The 17,652-nt window shown below is 55.5% G+C and overlaps 1 protein-coding gene across 1 annotated transcript; it reads right to left on the bottom strand.

Moving 5' to 3' along the window:
• Positions 1-3,568: 3,568 nt before the first annotated feature.
• Positions 3,569-15,072, bottom strand: LOC111150521 (suppressor of variegation 3-9 homolog 1). Its single transcript, XM_022508014.1, has 6 exons — positions 15,027-15,072; positions 12,795-12,940; positions 10,820-11,482; positions 4,750-4,896; positions 4,538-4,667; positions 3,569-3,815 (listed from the first exon to the last, which is right to left on the bottom strand). The coding sequence occupies exons 1-6, from the start codon at positions 15,043-15,045 to the stop codon at positions 3,682-3,684; spliced, it is 1,239 nt and encodes a 412-aa protein (XP_022363722.1). The 5' UTR covers positions 15,046-15,072; the 3' UTR covers positions 3,569-3,681.
• Positions 15,073-17,652: the final 2,580 nt, after the last annotated feature.

The raw sequence follows: 17,652 nt of genomic DNA, 5'->3' as shown, positions 1-17,652 counted from the left end.
GCCGAAGGCAGTGGCTTAACCGACTGAGCCACCCAGGCATCCCAGGATGTGATATTTCTGAATCATTTGGAGGTCTGTGGAGAGTGTAAAGACTCTGAGCTCTTTGGGGATGTAAGCCCTAGGATAGGAGGTTTCTAAGCTGTTTGGGGTCTGTGTCCAGGACGTGGGATCTGAGTCATTTGTGGCCTGTCTTCCAGGGTGTGCGGTCTCTGAGCCATGTAGAGGATTTGTGTCCAGATTTTCAGGTCTCTGAGCTCTTCTGTGAACCAGAGTGAAGGCCTCTGAGCTGTTTGGGGGACTTCTGTGTCTGGTGCGTGACCCCTCTGAGCAGAAATCTATGTCAAGGGTGCAAGGCGTCTGAGCCGGTTTGAGGCCTGTGTTCCAGCATGTGTGATTTCGGAGCTCTCTAGAATCATGTTTAAGGCAGGAGGTCTCTGAGTTGGTCTGGTGGTCTGGGAAGAGGGTGTGAGGTCTCTGAACTGTCTGTCCATCTTTATCCCAGTTTGTAAGTTCTCTGAGAAATTGGAGGGGCAAAAAAAAAAAAAGAAAAAAAGAAAAAAAGAAAAAGAAATTGGGAGGCGTTTGTCCCCTTGGGTGTAGACTTTGTTGGGGGGGGGGGGGTGCTGTAATCAGATTTTCAGGACTCTGAGCTCATTGGGTGCATGGGTTACAAAGTGGGAGATCGCTGAGGTTTGGTAGTCTTTCCTAGGCTGTCCTGACCCTGAACTACTTAGGGGTCTGTGGGGTCACTGGGCTGCATATAGATTGTTTTCCAAGGCTTGCATTCTCTAAACAGGGTCTGTTTCTGGGCTGTGAGATTGCTGTGTTTTCTGGAGTCTACGTCTAAGATGAGTCTCTGAGTCGTTTGTGACACTGTTCTAGGGAGAGGTCTCTGGGATGTTTGGTGTCCTACTTTCCAGGCTGTCTCTCTGAGCAGTTTGGGGGTCTGTGTCCAAAGTGTGAGGATTCAGAATCATTTAGGAAGCTGTGCTCGGAGTGTGAGGTCTCAGTGTTTGGGCAGTCTGTGTCCAGGGTGTCACATCTCCATTTTGGGGCTGTCTGCCCCCAGGATGAGTTCTCCAAATGGTTTGGGAGTTCACGATTGGGGTATAAAGGCTCCACATAGCTTGGGTGGCAGTGTCCCAGGTTGTATCCTTGTATTTCTATCCCAGAAAGCTCATTCTCTAATGTAGCTGGGGCTCTGAATCCCACTGTATATATTTGACAGTCGAGGTCTTGGAGCTCTTGGGGAGTCTGTCCCATAGTTCCAGCGCAGCCTCTGAGGTCTGGGGTCTGTGTCTGGGTGCGAGATCTCAGAGCTGCTTGGAACTGGGTCTCCCAGGGTGCGTGGTCTCAGAGTTCTAGGGTCCATATCCAGGTATAATGAGGCCTATGAGCTGTTTGGAAGCCTGTGTCCTAGCTGCCCTGTGATCTCTCTGAGCCATTTAGGATTCTGTCACCTGTGTGGGAGGTCTTCAAAATAGGTATCTGTGTCACCACATATGAGGTCTCTCAAGCAAAGGAAAGGACACGGGCGCTCACTCCGAGAAGCAATGAAAACAAGTTTTTTGGAAAGGTCATCTCTGTTCTCTGCTTTCTGCCCCGGCACAGAGAGGCACTCAAGGAGTATCTGTGGAAAAAGCTTCCCCGGTAGGCAGAGCCTTTTCTCTCTGCAGTAGGTAGGCTTTGGGTTCAAAGCCTCTAAGAGCAGAGGGGTTCCAGCTCGAATTGTATCATATTTCTCTATTTCTACTGTATTTATTTTTGTTTATGACAAGTGATAATGGTTTGTTCATTTAGACAGCAATAGATTTAGTTTCTTTTTTGAAAGAATTATTTATTTGAGAGAAAGACAGTGCACGCCAGCGAGCAGCAGCAGGGGGCGGAGGGAGAGAACCCCAAGCAGACTGTGCACGGAACACAGACCCCAACACAGGGCTCCATCTCAAGACCCCGAGATCACGACCTGAGTTGAAACCAAGAGTCGGACCCTCAGCCGTCTGTGCCACCCCGGTGCCCCAGATTCAGTTTGCTTTTTCTTGGTGCGTTTTAAAAGTTCAGTTTTAAAAAGCAAGCTTATTTTAGGTCCCATGATCTATGATGATGGCACAGGCGGTTCCTTGTGGAAGCGTTCCAGCAGATCGCTGCGGTCCAAGGAACACGTTCCTGGGCACCCCAGCGCCCACCCTCTCATGCCTCCAACCCCCCCCACAAGGTCTTCAATCCCCACACCTTGGTTTGTTCAGACATTGATTTGTTTTATTGATGCCCACCCCAGGCCAGGTAGGGCCAAGGGATATACAAGAGGAGAATCAGACTCAGTCCATGCCTGAAGGTCAGTCTGGGGGGCAGGGAGCACGGACACACACAGACACACACACAGGTCTGGCATCTGGTGGCAGGGCACAGTCTCACATAGGGGCACTCTGAGCACAGGTAGTCAGGGAAGGCTTCCTAGAGAAGACCTCACGGGGGAAGCAAGGGGCAAGGCAGCCATCAGAGCCTTTGCCTTGTGTCTGTTTGTGGGCAGGTCACTTTTGCGACCAGTGGACCCAAGGTGAGTGCAGAGGGCCTGGGGGCCGGGGAAAGCAGGGGGCAGGGGATCCTGTCACCTCGCCATACCCTCCCGGGTAAACCAGGCCCGCCCCCTCCCCGCCCTTCTTGGTCTGTCCTTTGCCTTCTGCCATGTGCACCCTTTTCTGGGGTCCACCTCCAGAGTTTCCAAGGCTTCCCTGAGACAATCCACACGGGTCAGGTGCTCTGCCCAGTGCCCAGCACCTTGCCAACACCCCATCAACGCACATTTTTGTCCTAAGTGCTATCTACAGCCTAGCTAGGTCTCAGTTCAGCTCTACGAAGTCCCAGCAGTCGTCAGGCCCCAGGTCGGGGCTCCCGGCCCCCAACACACCATTAAGAGCCCCAGGGTGCCTTTGTGTATGCACCCTCAAAGGCAGACCTGGCCCCCACTGTGAGGGCTGGCCAAGTCCGGACTACCCTCTCACTGTCAGGGGGCCAAGGGCACCCACCCCTCTCCCAGTGACATAGGAGTGTCCACTTCTCAGCTGTGCAAGCCTGAAAGAGAGACCCTGTGGCTCTGAGGCCCACCACCAGCCGGCGCAGGCACAGGAGCAGAAACCAGCCCCAGCCCCAGCCCCGGAGATCCCCTTTCTCTCGCTTGCACAGAGTTTCTGTGGTGGGGGAAACAGGAAGGCTGGGAACCCGGGGCTCTGCTATCAGCCTGCCCTGGGGCTGCGTCCCCACACCCTTGGGGCAGTAGGGAGAGGGCCTTGCAACAGACCCCTCATGCTCCAGGCAGAAGCAGGTACAAAAGCAAACATCCTTCCATTCTGGGGCCCGGCTGGGTTCACCCCTTGGACCCTGATAGGCCATGACTCTCAACCACAGAAGCTCCTGGTATTAAAAAATGACTTCTGAGGGTGGGTGGGGGTTTATAAGTGCAACCCACAGATGGGGCTGGGATGGGGAAAGGGGACTCCTGGAGTCGGTCAGTCCTCACCGCAACCCCACATCCCCCAAGCACGGGGCAGGCGGGGGGCGGGGGGGGCAGGCAGGGGCAGGCAGAAGGCCCTGGCAGTCATTCCTCGACAGGAGGGCAGCGGTGGGTGGGTGGGGCGGGCGACTTTATGCCCCACTGGCCATCTGGCCTCAGACTTCAAAGGGCTAGAAGAGGTATTTGCGGCAGGATTCAGTCCCACACTTGCATTCAATACGGACCCGCTTCTTGGGGGAGCCGGGGAGCCCAGCCAGGCCAAAGTTGGAGTCCATGCGGGTGCTCTCCATGTCCACGGGGTCCACTGTGGAGTCACAGCCGGGGGGGGGAGGGGACTTGTTAGAAAGCCAAGGTGAAGTGTCCCACTGCCCTTTTCACTGTGAGACCTAGGAATCTTGGGTGCTGGGAGCACATCTGGGATTTGGGTCAGGAGGGGGTTGTGGGGTTGGTGGTGGTTTGGAGATAGGACCAGAGCTCAGCACTGGAGAGCTGTACAGGTGCTGGTAGGACAGCCAGGGGGTGGGGGTTCTGGAGGGAGGTTGGGGGCTGTCAGGGGAAGGGCCACATCAGACAGAAGTCAGGAATGGTCACCTATACATCCAGAGAGGCACCTGAACTCTCCTATCAAAGATTCCCCCCCCACCGCTGCTTTAAGCGTCTCAGGTGGCTAGTTTGTTAAGAAGGGGACTGGCTGGAGGCCTTAAGAGTGTCTGGATGCTTGGACTGAGCCAGGCCAAGCGGGGAGAAGTGGGGAGGATTGGGGAGACTGGGGAAATCCAGATGAGTCAGGAGGAGTGTCGTAACTATTAGGCCCTACATCCCAGGGGTCTGGGGAGAAGTCTATATGAGTATCTCAGGGTTGGGATCCAAGGGTTGGAAATGAGGGGGCCCCCAAGAGGTAGGCAGAGGTCCAAGAGTCCAGATGGACACTAAGAGTCAGGAAGGGCATTTTAAAGCTCCTCAGAAAGGGGTCCTCACGTCCCATGTCACTGTGTGCCCCTGTCCCCCATCCCTTGCCACCCCCACCTTGCATGTTGTAATCAAAGGTGAGCTCCTCCCCTGCCCGGATGGTTCTTGTGGCGAAGAAAGCGATGCGGGGCAGTCGCTCATCGAGGTTGTCTATGAAGACGTTGTACACCTGGAGGTTGGGGTCACACTAGGCGAAAAAGAACAGCGGGAGGGTGAGGAGGGGCCCCAGCCTGCTCCTCCCGACCCCCGCCCACCTGCGGGGTACCCACACTGTGGTTGACAAAGTGGGAGATGTTGCCATAATAGGCGGCATCAACGGTGTACACGTCCTCCACGTAGTCCAGGTCGAAGAGGTAGGTGGCGCCCTGGCGGTCGTAGATCTGGCCCCGCCGCTCCGCCTCCTCTGAGGTAATGATCTGGGGAAAGGGCCGCAGGTGAGGGGAGAGGGGCCAGGAAGGTTCAGGAAAAGCAGCAGAGCTCCTGACCGCCCCCCCCCAGCCCCTCCCAGGGCCCAGGCCGGTTAACAAGGGAGCAGGGCCAAGGCCAGCTCAGCTGGGGGCAGGTCCGGGCACGTGGGGGGGCTGCGATTGCAGGGGTCTGTGGGCGCCCGGAGAGGCCGCTGGGCCTCAGCTGCCCGCTGCCGCCCCTCCTCAGGCCTCCGGATGGCCTGGAGTCTCTCAGTGGTGCCGGAGACTGGCCGGCCACAAGGTCCGGCAGTGAGAGAAAAACCCGCAGGGAGACTCCGTGAGGAGACCACGAGCAGGGCTCAGACAGCGGTGCGTGTTCAGGGGAGGGAGGCGGCAGCACGAGAGAAGGTGCCCGCGCTGGGCTGCGCCACGAGGCGGCAAGACACCAGGAGGAGAAAGCGGCCTGGACGTGGAATGAATGGGGGAGAGACTCAGACGAGTGAGCTGAAGGCAGAAACGTAGAATCTTAATATCAAAAGACCCCAGTCCAGAGAGATCAAGACCCTCGTTGAGATTCTGAGATGGCAAGAACGCAGCTAAGGCCAGAATCTCAGATGGAAGAAAGGAGGCAAGCGCTCGGGTGAGTGCTCTCCCTCCGCCCCGATGCCGCGAGCTGCCAGCAACTGGGATCTCTGGGATCTCGGAAGGCATCAGGCACTTCCCCCTCCCCAGCTGGGTCTTCGGCTGTCTGCCCCTCAGGTCCCCCCTACCCCCGGGCCGACCACCACAGCCTTCTGGTAATGCCCCAGCAGAGCCAACCATGCCCTCCTCTGGGGGAGGATCCCATGGGACCCAAGACTGCCCCTTCCTCAGCCTCAGGTGCCTGCAGACCAGGGCAGACCACCTCCTCCACTCCCGGGCTTCCTGCTACCTCCGCCCACCCCTCAGAGACCAGTGCCCACAAGCAGAAGCACCGAAGTACCTTTCTTTTCGCTCTGCTGCCTGGCCCAGTGACCTATCCTCTGTCCCGTGGTGGGCCTACAGGCAATGCAATCCCACCTCTCCTCTCATCAGACACCCACTGGCCACCACCACCTCTGCCACAGGATGCAAACCCAGAGTGGCCCCGGCTTTCTTCCTCGCTTACCCGCATGCCCGCCACAACCACTCTCCGCTCCCTCCAGGCAGGACAGCCGTGCTGGAGCCCTCGCGGTCTCCTCCCTGCCTCTTGCCCCAGTACCTCCAGCCTCTGCTCCCGGCCAGACCTTCACGAGCACCTTGAGGAGACCTGGGCCCCGCAGCTCGCTACCCCACACTCTGAGGAACCTGGCTCGCCCACAGTCCAAATCTGGGCTCATTCGTTCACTGGTTTATTTAGTGGGTTTTTAGGAGGCCTACCCTGTACCCAGTCCCAGCACTCAGGGGCCCGCGTCTGCAGGGGGAGACACGGGAGACCAGGCCGGGTGCCCACCGCAGTCCCAGTTGGGTCAGGGGAGACAACCGGAACCAGGTCTGGTCCCGGCCCTCTTGGGGCAGGGGGTGGTCACAGACTGGTGAGAGAGAGACGGACTCAGACACCCGCAGTGCAAGGTGCTGGTCAGAAAACCCAGGGCTTCGGGTTCCCAGGGCAGCAAAACACCAATACAGCATGTAAAGCAAGCTACGGGTCACAGAAGGGCTTGGACACAAGGCTGAAGAGTGGGGACTCTCTCCTGAGGAACGCCAACAGGAGCCCCAGAAGCGTTCTGAGGGCTACATCAAGGTCCGTGTTCCTCTGCCTTCCGAGGACACACTCCTTGCAAGTTGGCACCACAGGTGTCCCTTCTCTGTGGCCTCCTGATGCCCGGGCGCTGGAAGCCGCCTGTCTGCAGCCCCCTGCAGGCCTGGGACCGAAGGGCGGCCTCCGCGGGCTCTCGAGCGTGCTGGGTGGTGTCTGAGCCAGCTTTGCCCTTTCCACGTCCTCCCCGTCTGCATCTTCCCGCCTATTCCGCCTCTACCTGCTTCCTGAGTCTCCCCCAGAGTGAGTCACGCGGTGAGCCCTCCAGGGCACAAACGGCTCCTTCTCCAGCCGCCTTCCCAGTCCCACTCCCTCCGTAAGGGCGGGCCTACCCAGAAAATTCGGGAACAGAGCAGGCCCCGTCCCCACTCTCTAGCAGCTGTCCAGAACGACTGGGGAAGACGGGCTAGAAGCTGGCAGCCTAGAAAGGGTGCTGACTGTGAACAGGACCCAGAAGACTCAGAGTCCAGCCGCTGCCCTGCCCCCATCTGGAGAGGGGATCCTGAATGCTCTCCTGCCTGCTTCCTCAGCCAAAAAACCAAAAACCCTTCCACCAGGTCTGGCAGCACACCAGTTTTAGACACTTGGGCCTTTTTTTTTTACCCACTTTGTTAGCTTGGTGACTCAGAGCACGTTCCTCTCTCCCTCTGGGCCTCGGCTCTCGTCTGCAGAATTGGGGGGTGCGGGGGCGGGGGCGGGTGATCGTGGTAGCAGCGACCTGACAGGAGCTGTGATAAAGCTCCAGCGCGATCAGGGATGTGAACGACTTTTCTGTTCTGGACGCTGAGCATGGTCAGAAATGGTCCCGAGTGCCAATCTAACCCCGTCGAACACGCTCCTTTATTTTTATGTGCCCTTTCCCAAGAAAGGAAACACTGCTAATTAAACGATAACATACTGTCATTTAACTAATTAAGTGAGATGCACCTTCCTTTCAGTGTTGGTAAAATATGAAGCAAATGCAGGTCTTAGAATGGATAAGCTAGGCTGCTGTTCTCTGCTGGGCGAGGGTGGAGGTTCTGATGGAACGTGGAAGGGTGCAGAGGAGAGGGCAGGCAGCTCGCGTGGAGGGACCGTTGGTGTGGAGAGGGGAGGGCGGGTGTTAGGTCCACACTGTAGAAGGACAGCTTGGCGACCAGATATGGGGTGCATGCCCTCTATTATGTGATACCCGTAGGGTCTGGGACAGCACCATGTAACTGAGGAAATGAATACTCCTATAATGAGATCTATGACTGTTCACCCCAAGTGGGAGAACTAGGTTACGTATCGGCCCAGATCAGGTCTGGCTGGGTGTTCTAGCCATATGGGTTACCAAAGACTGGGTTTTCTGAGCATTTTGGATTTTCTGAATTTCAGACTGTAATGGCTAACATTTATCAAAGACTTACTGTTCAAGTGCTTCTTCCAAGTGCTTCACACATCACGACTCACTTAATTCTTATAACAAGTGAATGATGTGGGTGCTGTTACCATTCCCATTCTACGGACTGGGAAACTGAGGCTCAAAGAGGGTGAGTGACTGCTGCTGAGTGGTGGAGCTCGGCTCCAGCCTCCAACCTTGGCTGTGCTGCCCCCCCACGGGGGACACATGAAGAGGAGTTTGGCTTCAGCAGCATCTAGGGACCTATGGTGGGTGCGATCAGGAGGCCCCACAGGTCTGAGAGCATCAGGAAGGGGCCTGGAAATCACAGATTGTGGCAGGAGGGAGCCCAAGAAACAGCTTAAGGACAGTGTGTGTGGAACAGGAAGAGGGGGCACAGGGGTGAGAAGCCCTGACCACCCCACGTTTACAGCATGGAGGAGTGTAGACGCTAAGGAAGAACAGCACCCTGACCAGGGGACCCTGGGGTACTTAGGGGCTGTGCACTCTCCCTCCTCTTCACCCATCAGGATCCTCTGTGTTATAAAGAGCTTTTCCTCGAGATTGTCAGTACAGTGAGGCTGGAGACACTCCCTTTTCTGGACTTCCTCTAGAACCAGCGGGCTCCTGTGGGGGCTGGTCACCTCCTGCAGGCTGTCAGGGGCTCTGGAGTGTGCACATGTCCCCCTTCAGACTGGTGACACCCCTCCAGGCTGTTAACATCTCCTGCACTGTTAGCATCCCTCGGAGGTGTGGGTACCTCCCACAGAGGGTCAGAACACTGAGGGCATGGGTACTTTCTCCAGGCTGTCAGAGTTCTCTTAGGTGTAGACCCCATCTCCTTCAGACTGTCCCAGTCCCTCCGGGGTGAGGACACTTCCTTTTCCTGTCAGCATAGTGTGGGTGTAGACACTGCCTAAGCTGGACTGCCAGGGTCCTGTGGAGTGTGGAGAGCTTGTTCTCTCCTTCAGGTCACTCTGGGACGGAGACACCTCTTCCCACAAATTGTCAGGATCCCCGTCCCAGACTGTCAGGATCCCTCTGGGGTATGGCAACCTTCTCCTTCCTCCAGACTGGCAGGTCCTTCTATGTGTGGACATTTCCTTCTCCAGACCGTCGGGATTATCTGAGTGTGGACTTCTTGTCTATAGACTCTCAGGGTCCTCTGAAGTGTGGACTGCTCTGCCTCTAGATCATCTCTGCCCCGTGGGGCTATGACTGCACCTACTTCGTGGGTCATTATTGGGAGTCTCTCCTCTCCATCAGTGTCATTACTACGGTGTGCACACCTTCAGGTGTGTGTCCCTTAGGCCCATTTCTGTCACTTCCCAACTATACCACAGCCCTAAGAGACATCTAGAAAGATGAAGGTATCTGGGGTTGTCACCATGGCAACACTCTCATGGATTTACATGGTCAAGGTCCAGGGATGTCAATTGTTCCCCCAGTGCATGAGATGGTCTGACATAAAAAGAACTGCTCCACCCCAAATGCACACCGCGTCCCACCTTAGAACATGACATTTGCTGTTGCAGACACTTGCTGGTTATTCATACACACACTCCTTTTGTTTTCCACCTAGGTACACGGCTGAGTCACACTTCCCAGCCTCCCTTGCACCAAGGTAAGGCCAGGGACTCGGTTCCAGCCAGGGAGTGTGGGTGGCAGTGATGGGCGCTGTATCCAGGCCTGGCCCATGAGTGACCTCCCCTTCCACCCTCTCAGCCTGCTTGCCAGGGATGCGGAGTGAGGATCAGGGGCGGCTCTAAGGCACAACAAAGGCACAAGAGGGAAGGAGCCCAGGCGGCCATGCCGCTGTACAGAAGGGTACTACCCGAACACCCGGGCTGGACTGACGGGAGCAGAGAGACATCGAATGTGCGAGGCCACTGGGCTCTGGGGCTTGTAGGTACAGCGGCCAGCCTGCCTAATCCAGCTGCCCCTTGAACAACACAGGTTTGAATGACATGGGCCCACCTACAGGCAGATTTTCTTTTCCATAAATACAGTAGGGGACTCTAAGTGTTCTTTTCTCTTCCTTATGATTGTCTTAACATTTTCTTTTCTCTAGCTGACTTCACTGTAAGGAACATTATATGATACATGTAACATGTAAAATATTTATCAGTCCACCATTTAAGTTATCAGTAAGGTCAACAGGCTGCTAATAGTTAAGTTTCTGGGGAGCCAAAAGGTACACGCAGATTTGACTACACGGGTTTTGCGCCCCCGACCCTCCCCCCACACCCCCCTCCCCTGGTGCCCTGTTGTTCCAGGGTCAACTGTATACCCAGGCTTTCCCTAGTGTCCTGCAAATGTGGAGAAGTGGCCGCCCACGTTAAGGCATGTCTGCGTCCTACTCCAGGATGCTCGTGCTCCCATTAGTAAAAGGCACTCCTCCGGGTCAGACGCTGTGTGGCGGTAAGCTGAACCCTTGCGAAATGAGAAGTAGTGCCTTTCCAGGTGATGCAACCCTATGCTGAGCACATGGCCTGTTAAAAGGAACGCCCGATTTCAGTTCCCGCTTTCCTGTTTGCCAGGTACCCTCACGAGGTCAACCCAGTCAAGAAGTATTTCGCTGTGCTTTCAACTACCAGCTTGAAATGCGTGCCCCTGTCAGGATGTCCCTGTCACACTCAGGTTAGCCGACCCCACCTTTCCCAGGACAGGAAAAGCAGGGACGCTGCAGGCATGCAGTGAGGCGAGCTGGGCGCACACGATGGGAACATACGGCCGGGAAGAGCTCCCGCACGCGCGCACGCATACACACACGTTGGGCCCCGGCTCCCTACCTCTCCCACGTACTCCATGACGAAGCTGTTCTTGCGGATCTTCTCCAGCGTGCGGACGCCCCAGCCACGCCCGTCATCCGTGCGGAAGATGCAGAGGTCATAGCGGATGCCCTTCTGTACCACGCGGTTGGGGCAGTCATAGCCGCAGCGGCAGCGCGAGTTGCACTCATAGATGGGCAGCCCGGCACGCAGCCGCACTTGACCCTGGTCGTTGTAGGCAAACTTGTGCAGGGACGCCCCAGGGCAGCAGCCTCCGGCGGGGGCCCACAGACAGTCCTGGCACTCACAGCCCACCGCCACCTGGTTGAGGGTGATGCCCTCCCCCACACGGTACTCGTTGATGTATACGAAAGCCCGCGGGGGGCCATCCAGGTCCACCTCGTTCTCCACCGTGATGCGTCCCAGGTGGCTGCGCTTGGCATTGAGCTCCTGCTCCCAGCGCCGGAGCGCCCGCCTCTGCTTGGCCTTCTGTACCAGGTAGTTGGCCAAGCTTGGGTCCAGGTGCCTGGGGGGCTTCGACCGGTGGTGCCGCCGGAGCAGCTCCCTCTCTAAGTCCTTGTGGAACTGCTTGAGAATGCGCACACACTTGAGATTCTGCCGTGGCTCCCAGGTGCTCTCTGAGTCTGGGTATCCGCGCCATTTTACCAGGTAATACTCTTGTTCCTGTTGGGGGGGACCAGGGAATGGGGGCACTGTAAGTGGTGATACCCTTGGCCCAGCCCTTGTGAGACCTCCATCCCAGAGCCAGTAGGTAAGACCCAGATCACTCTCCGCACCTCTTCTGGAATAAGTCTGGAATAAGTCTGGAATAAGGTTACAAAGCCTGGGCCCTAGCCTGAGGATCCCTAGGTTCAAATCACCTGCTCTCCCTTACTACTGTCTAAATTCCAAGTTTTAATTTATTCAGCTCCCTCCTCCTAGCTGTTTCAGGCCCCAACTCTTGGAAGTCACAACCTTCACTTCTTTTCCGCAGTCCCCACATCCACCCTCAGCAAATCCTGTCAGCCTCATCTTCAAACTACATCCAGAGTCCAACCACTTCAAACCATCGTCACTGCCACCCCTGTCATCGCTCGCCTGGATTCCGGTAGGAGGACTCCTCACCTCCTCACAGGTACCCCCAGTTCCACCCTTGCCCCCTACAGTTTGCTCTCCACTCAGCAGGCAGAGGGATATTTTCTTGCAGAGAGCAGCTAGACGATACAGTTTAACCACACAGATTCCACAGGCAGACACACTGGTACAGATTCTGAATCTGTGGCTCCTTGGCTGTGTGGCTTTAGGCAAGTTAATTAACTCTGCAGACCCTCATCTCTAAGGCGGAGGAAAGCTGACATCATCCTAGCTTTCAGTATGTAGCAGGTACTGTTCTAAGAAACTTCTGTGTCTTATTAACTAATTTAACCCTCACAACTCTGTGTGAGCTAGATAATACTAGTCCTCTCCATTTTACAGATGAGGAAAATGAACCACAGAGAACGTGCGTAAGTATCCCAGGGCTACAGGGCCAAAATCTGAACCCCACCATACTGGCTCCAGTCTGTTCTCTTTATCCTGCTGTCGCCTGCTCTGGCAATGGTAACAGTTCCCATTTCACAGCATGGCCAGGGGGATTGAAGGAGGTTCTGCGAGTTAGTGCCCAGCACACTAGATGTGCTCAATAGTTGCTAGCTGTCACTGGCTCCCTTCCAGGGCTCAGTACCTCAAACCCTGCAGCTGGTGTGTATTCCTGTGGAGGTGGGAAGAGAGACTTATTAGGGGATTCATTCGGGCTCCTGCCCGCCCCTGAGAAAGCCACTTAGTTTCCTCACCTGCAAAATGAGGATAATAAGAAGTCCTACTAAACCTAATTTTTTAAGACCAGAGGAGAAAATTCCCTTTGGAAACAGATGCAGGCAGTGGGGGTGGGGGCAAGGGGACAGTAAGCCAGCTTCCTTGAGACACCCCTGCCCTGGCCACGGTCACCCAGACTCACGCGGATCTTCTTGTAATCACACAGGTACTCGACTTCAAAGTCATAGAGATTCCTCTTGGAGATGCCAAGGGCTGGGCAGGAGAGCTTGGCCAGGCGGCACAGGTCCTGTAGCTGATTCCAAGACGACTTGCAACACACACTGCAGCCTACAACAAGGAGGCCAGAAAGAACTTACTGGGCATCCTGGTGAAGTCACGGGTCAAAGGAGACCCCACATCCTCTCTGGGACTTCCAAAGGACTGCCTCAGAGTCAGTGAGATTTAATCCACAGGCCTTCCCAATGCTGATTCCCTTCTACAACAGAAACAGGCCACTTCTTCCACCCCAGTGCTCATTCCAAGGCTACTGCTGGAGCAGTAGACCTCAAAGTGGAATCTGCTGCTTGGATTGTCCTAAAGGGATCTATTCCCAGAGCTTCCAACTCCCTCCATACTCTTCCTAAAACTGCCAGCAAACCTGCCAGGTGTTCAGGACCTAATCATCCCTCTCCCCACTTTGCAAAATAAAAAGAACAACCCCCCATCTCAGTAGGGTGCATTGCCCCGGGGGGGGGGGAACGGTTGGGGATGGGATTACAACCTGTAGGCACCAAACAAAGGCTTAACTGGAAAGACTGGTCTGGAAACCCTTATCTGAAATTCCTGGGGTAGTTGCATTTAGGAATTCAGATTTTTGGGGGGCAGATTTTTACAAATGTAGTTCTAGGTATGCCCCCCACACTACCTACCACCCCCAGTGTGGTCAGGGGTTTCAAGCCATAATCAGACACATTAGTAATTCTGCAGCAAACATCTGAATTTTCACATTGAATAGGAGAAATAAAGAGGCAAGATAGTCCCACCTTATAATCTAGTTTTGCCACTGAATGGTGCCAAACTGAACTTCTCAGAGCTTTTTAAATTTCAGAATTAGGAGTAAGATACTGTGGAATGGTATTAGATTGCTGGAAGCTTCCTTGAATGATCAGCCTAGGTCCTTTAAACCTGCAAGGTGTTTTGGGTTTTTTTTTGAACCCGCATTTTGGCTTTCTGTCTCATCCACATTTCTGTGAGGGGTAAAGCCCAAAGGAGTAGTACGCTCTCTATTCAGGAACCGTCAAATAGTATAGGTTACTGACGATTCTTTTAAGTATGCCTGGAACCTTTCTTGGGCTATCAGAAATTTTCAAGATGCGGATTTTTTTTTTAAAGACTTCTGATTCCAGGCACAATGTGCTTTAGAAGCCATTTTATCAAATCATTCCACAGAACACTTACTCCAAATACAGTCAGTCCTCATCCTATTTTTAATATTTTCTACTTCCCATTACAAAAATCAAACATTTGAACTCATAACGAAATACTCTAGACCTCAATCTGAAAACGTCCAAGAGCTTTGCAAAATTATGCCGTGTGCTAACCCCCCCCCTCCACTTAGGCAGGCCTAGTGGAGACTCGGCCTGTGCCCACGCTTCCCTCTCTCTCCCTGTGCTGCCTCTCCCTTTCAAACCCCTTAACTTGCATTTGAAACTAAACCACTAAAGTGGTCCCAGCTAACCTCTCCAGCTGCTGGCTCCCCACTGACCACAGGTGGATTCCTAGCCTTCAGAGGCCCCCCTCGTACTGTGGAGCCCATCCTCCCCGCAGCTTTTCTCACCCAGAAGAGCCCACCCTCCCCAACATACTGGAAAAGTCACCCCTCTTCCCTTGCACACGAGAGAGTCCAGCTCTCCTATTAGAGAAACCCCTTTCCCTTCTTCCCGGGCGAGTCTTTTCTACAGGAAACCCTTTCCCCATCACGCGGAAAGGAGGTACCCTCACCCTGAAGACTCCTCTGTCCCCCCACTCTGAAAACGAGGTCCGTCCCCTTCCCTTCCCTCCCCTTCCGGCGTCTCGCGTGGACACCAACCGGGTAACGGTCACCGGCGGCCGATTTTCCCGCGCGCGGGCGCGGCCTCCCCGACAAGCCCCCGCGCGTGCGCGCGCCGACTGGTCGCGATCAGGGGCGCGCGCCCTCCTCCCGCGTCCCCACTTAGCCCCGCGCCCGCCGCGTTCCGAGGCACGCGCCCCCTCCCCTCAGCCCCGCCCAGCCCCGCGCGCCAGGCCTGGGCTCCCTGAGCCCCATCCTTTCCGCGCCAGGCTTCCGGCTCCCGGCTCCGTGGCCTCGGACGCCGGGGCCCCGAGCCCGCGACGCCACCCCTCCAGCCCACCCGGCCCGGCCAGCAGGCCCGCGCCGCTGCCGCCACTGCTTCACCTTTTAAATTTTCCGCCATCTTTCCCCACGGCTAACGACATTCGGGCCTAACCGGCCTCGCGAGAAGAGAGCTCGCGCGGGCGTGGCCGAGAACGCGCAGCCTATTGGCCGCGCGGCGCCGCGAGCAGCGCCCGCGCGGACCAACCGGCGAGCCGTGACCGGACCCCTCCCCGCCACCCAGCTCGGTCCCGCAGGCGGGTGCTAGCCAGCGCTTTCCCAGAGTGCGTCTGGGCGGCAGCGGCGGCGGCGGCGACAACTAAGGTTGCCGGAGGCCCTGCCCGCACGCCGGTCTGTCTGTCACGCTGTCAGCCAATCACGTTCTTAGCCAGCCGCACGGGGGATTCTCCGTCCTGTCAGACCCCCAATTACCACCGTCAGTCAGTCGTCACTGCATTTTAACCCCAAGCAGGCCGTGACTCCCAAGATGGACTGTCGCCACGTACGGCTGCTCAGCCGGTCCCCAGACTCAAATCACACAATGGGTCCCGTCACCACAGACAACTGTTTAGTGAGACCCCGGCCCCCCCATTCACACTGTCTGCCAGTCAACAACGGCCCCCGTTGGAGCCTCGCGCCAGCCGGGAGTCTCTTAAGGCAGACAGACGGCGCTAACGACGACTACACGCTTAGCCAGCCTGTCATTCCCTCCGACTGCCCCTTTTTCACACGGTCAGTCAAGCAGCCGGTCTCTCCATCTACTCTTGCTCCGCGGGCAGCTCTGAAACCCCCAAGGGAAACCATCTCACAGCCACCAGCCACCAGCCACCAGCCGTGGCCTCCGGCGGGCCGTGGTTAGGTCAGGACAGGCTGTCATTGCCGGCGTCTCAGGTCGCCCTCTCAGACACAAAGCCAATAGTCACAGCAACTGAAGCCCCCGCCTGACAGTGGGTCAGCGGTCTGTCATGTCTCAGGGGAGGCATGCCCACCATTGGTCAGTCGTCCGGACAGTCTCCTCTGACCCACCGGGGCCCCCTCAGGGCCGCTGTGATTCCAACTTGGTACGGCCAGGCAGTCAGGTTTCTACATGAATATTTCAGCGGGTCAGCTGGCCTCTGACTCGTTCAGGGCCCTCCATCGTGTTGTCCATCAGCCAGGCAGCCATTCTCGGCATGTGACTGACCACGGGGTCTGTCAAGCATGCTGTGATTTGGCCAGGGTGGATGGTCACTCACCAGATACGGTTGCTTATCAGGCCATCACAGATCTGTCCATCAGTCAGCCTGAAATTCCCTCAGGGTAGCCCTGCCTTTACATATCATCAGACAGTGCCACATCCAGACACACTCCCTTGGGCCCGATGTGACTCCCAGCAATAGTCAGCCATTCACAACCAGCCAGGCAGGCAGCAACGGCTCGGGCTGTCAGTCAGCCAGCCTGTCAGTCCCTCAAGAGGCTGCCTGTCTTCTACGCTATCAGACCACCAGCCGGGCCCCAGCGGGCATAATTTAGTCAGATTTTCAGTACCACACAGCATCAGGAAATGGCACCCTCCGTTCCTCAAATGGCCCCTCTCCCTGTGGGTCCATGAGTTATGTAGTCAACCAAATGATTATCCAGTTAAGCAAATGGTTGTTCCGTCTGCCTGCCGGTCTAGCTGTGAGCTAGTTGGGAGAAATGGCCAGTCTGAATTTCCAGAAGCCCCTGCTTACCATGAGCGGGACAACCAGCAACGGATACCCCACCACGCATCCCCTTCCCTCCCTTATTCTTTCTAGTACACAGTCAGATTCTGGTCCTCAAATTCTCCCAGTCTCCCCGGACAGGCAGAACCCTCCTATTCCCAGAAGTCCACTCCAACCCATAAGAATGGCTTAAGGCAGGACTGAATCTGGAGGGGGTCAGGTAGGGGTCTGTGGGTGCTTGGCAAACATCCCTTTGTCAACCTTAAAGATAAAACTGCCAGTTATATTACCAGCAAAAGATGTGTTTATTCAGGAATAACTGAGATTTGCAACGCAGGACAAGCAAGCTATGGCAAAACCATATGCATGTCCAATCAACAAAGGAAAGGAACATTCTGTTATGGAGGAGGATGTTGGGAGGGGTTGTTTGGAACAAAAGGCTATTGGAGAAAAGCAAGAGTTCATAGCAATGATGGTTTCTCAGTGGCTGAGCTGCAGGTGTAGTCAGTTTCTTATAAGAGACACAATGTATATCTTTCCCTGTTGGGGGCTTATAACTGACCAGTTCTTTCCTGTTGAGATACTTCTGTTGGGTCTATAATTGATACTTTTTGCTGTAACTGACATTGAGTAGTAAGTTTCCTCTACCCAGCCCCCCCTTCTAGCATCCTGAGTCCCATTTTAGTAAGGTTTCCCTTTATTAATTTTCATACCTACGTCCTCCCCAAACTGTATATATAACAGAATATATAATGTAGTAGGTAAAGGCTTAGATCTTGGAGCCTAGCTACCTGGGTTCAAATCCCAGCTCTGCCATTTACTAAATTGTGTGACCTTAGGCAGTTTTTTCATCAGTAAAACCTCAGATGAGTGACCTTGGGGTGGGCACCTCCCACTCATGTGGAAATGAATCTTTCCAGCCTAGCATCTGTCCAGGAGACCTCAAAAGTAAGAGGCCAGGGGTGCCTGGGTGGCTCAGTGAGTTAAAGCCTCTGCCTTTGGCT

Source organism: Enhydra lutris, unplaced genomic scaffold (genome assembly GCF_002288905.1).
Source record: "Enhydra lutris kenyoni isolate GAN:26980312 unplaced genomic scaffold, ASM228890v2 scaffoldscaffold23, whole genome shotgun sequence".
NCBI classification, from domain to species: Eukaryota; Metazoa; Chordata; class Mammalia; order Carnivora; family Mustelidae; genus Enhydra; species Enhydra lutris.
Note: the sequence above shows the minus strand (reverse complement) of the source record. Positions and strands in the feature narration are given on the sequence as shown.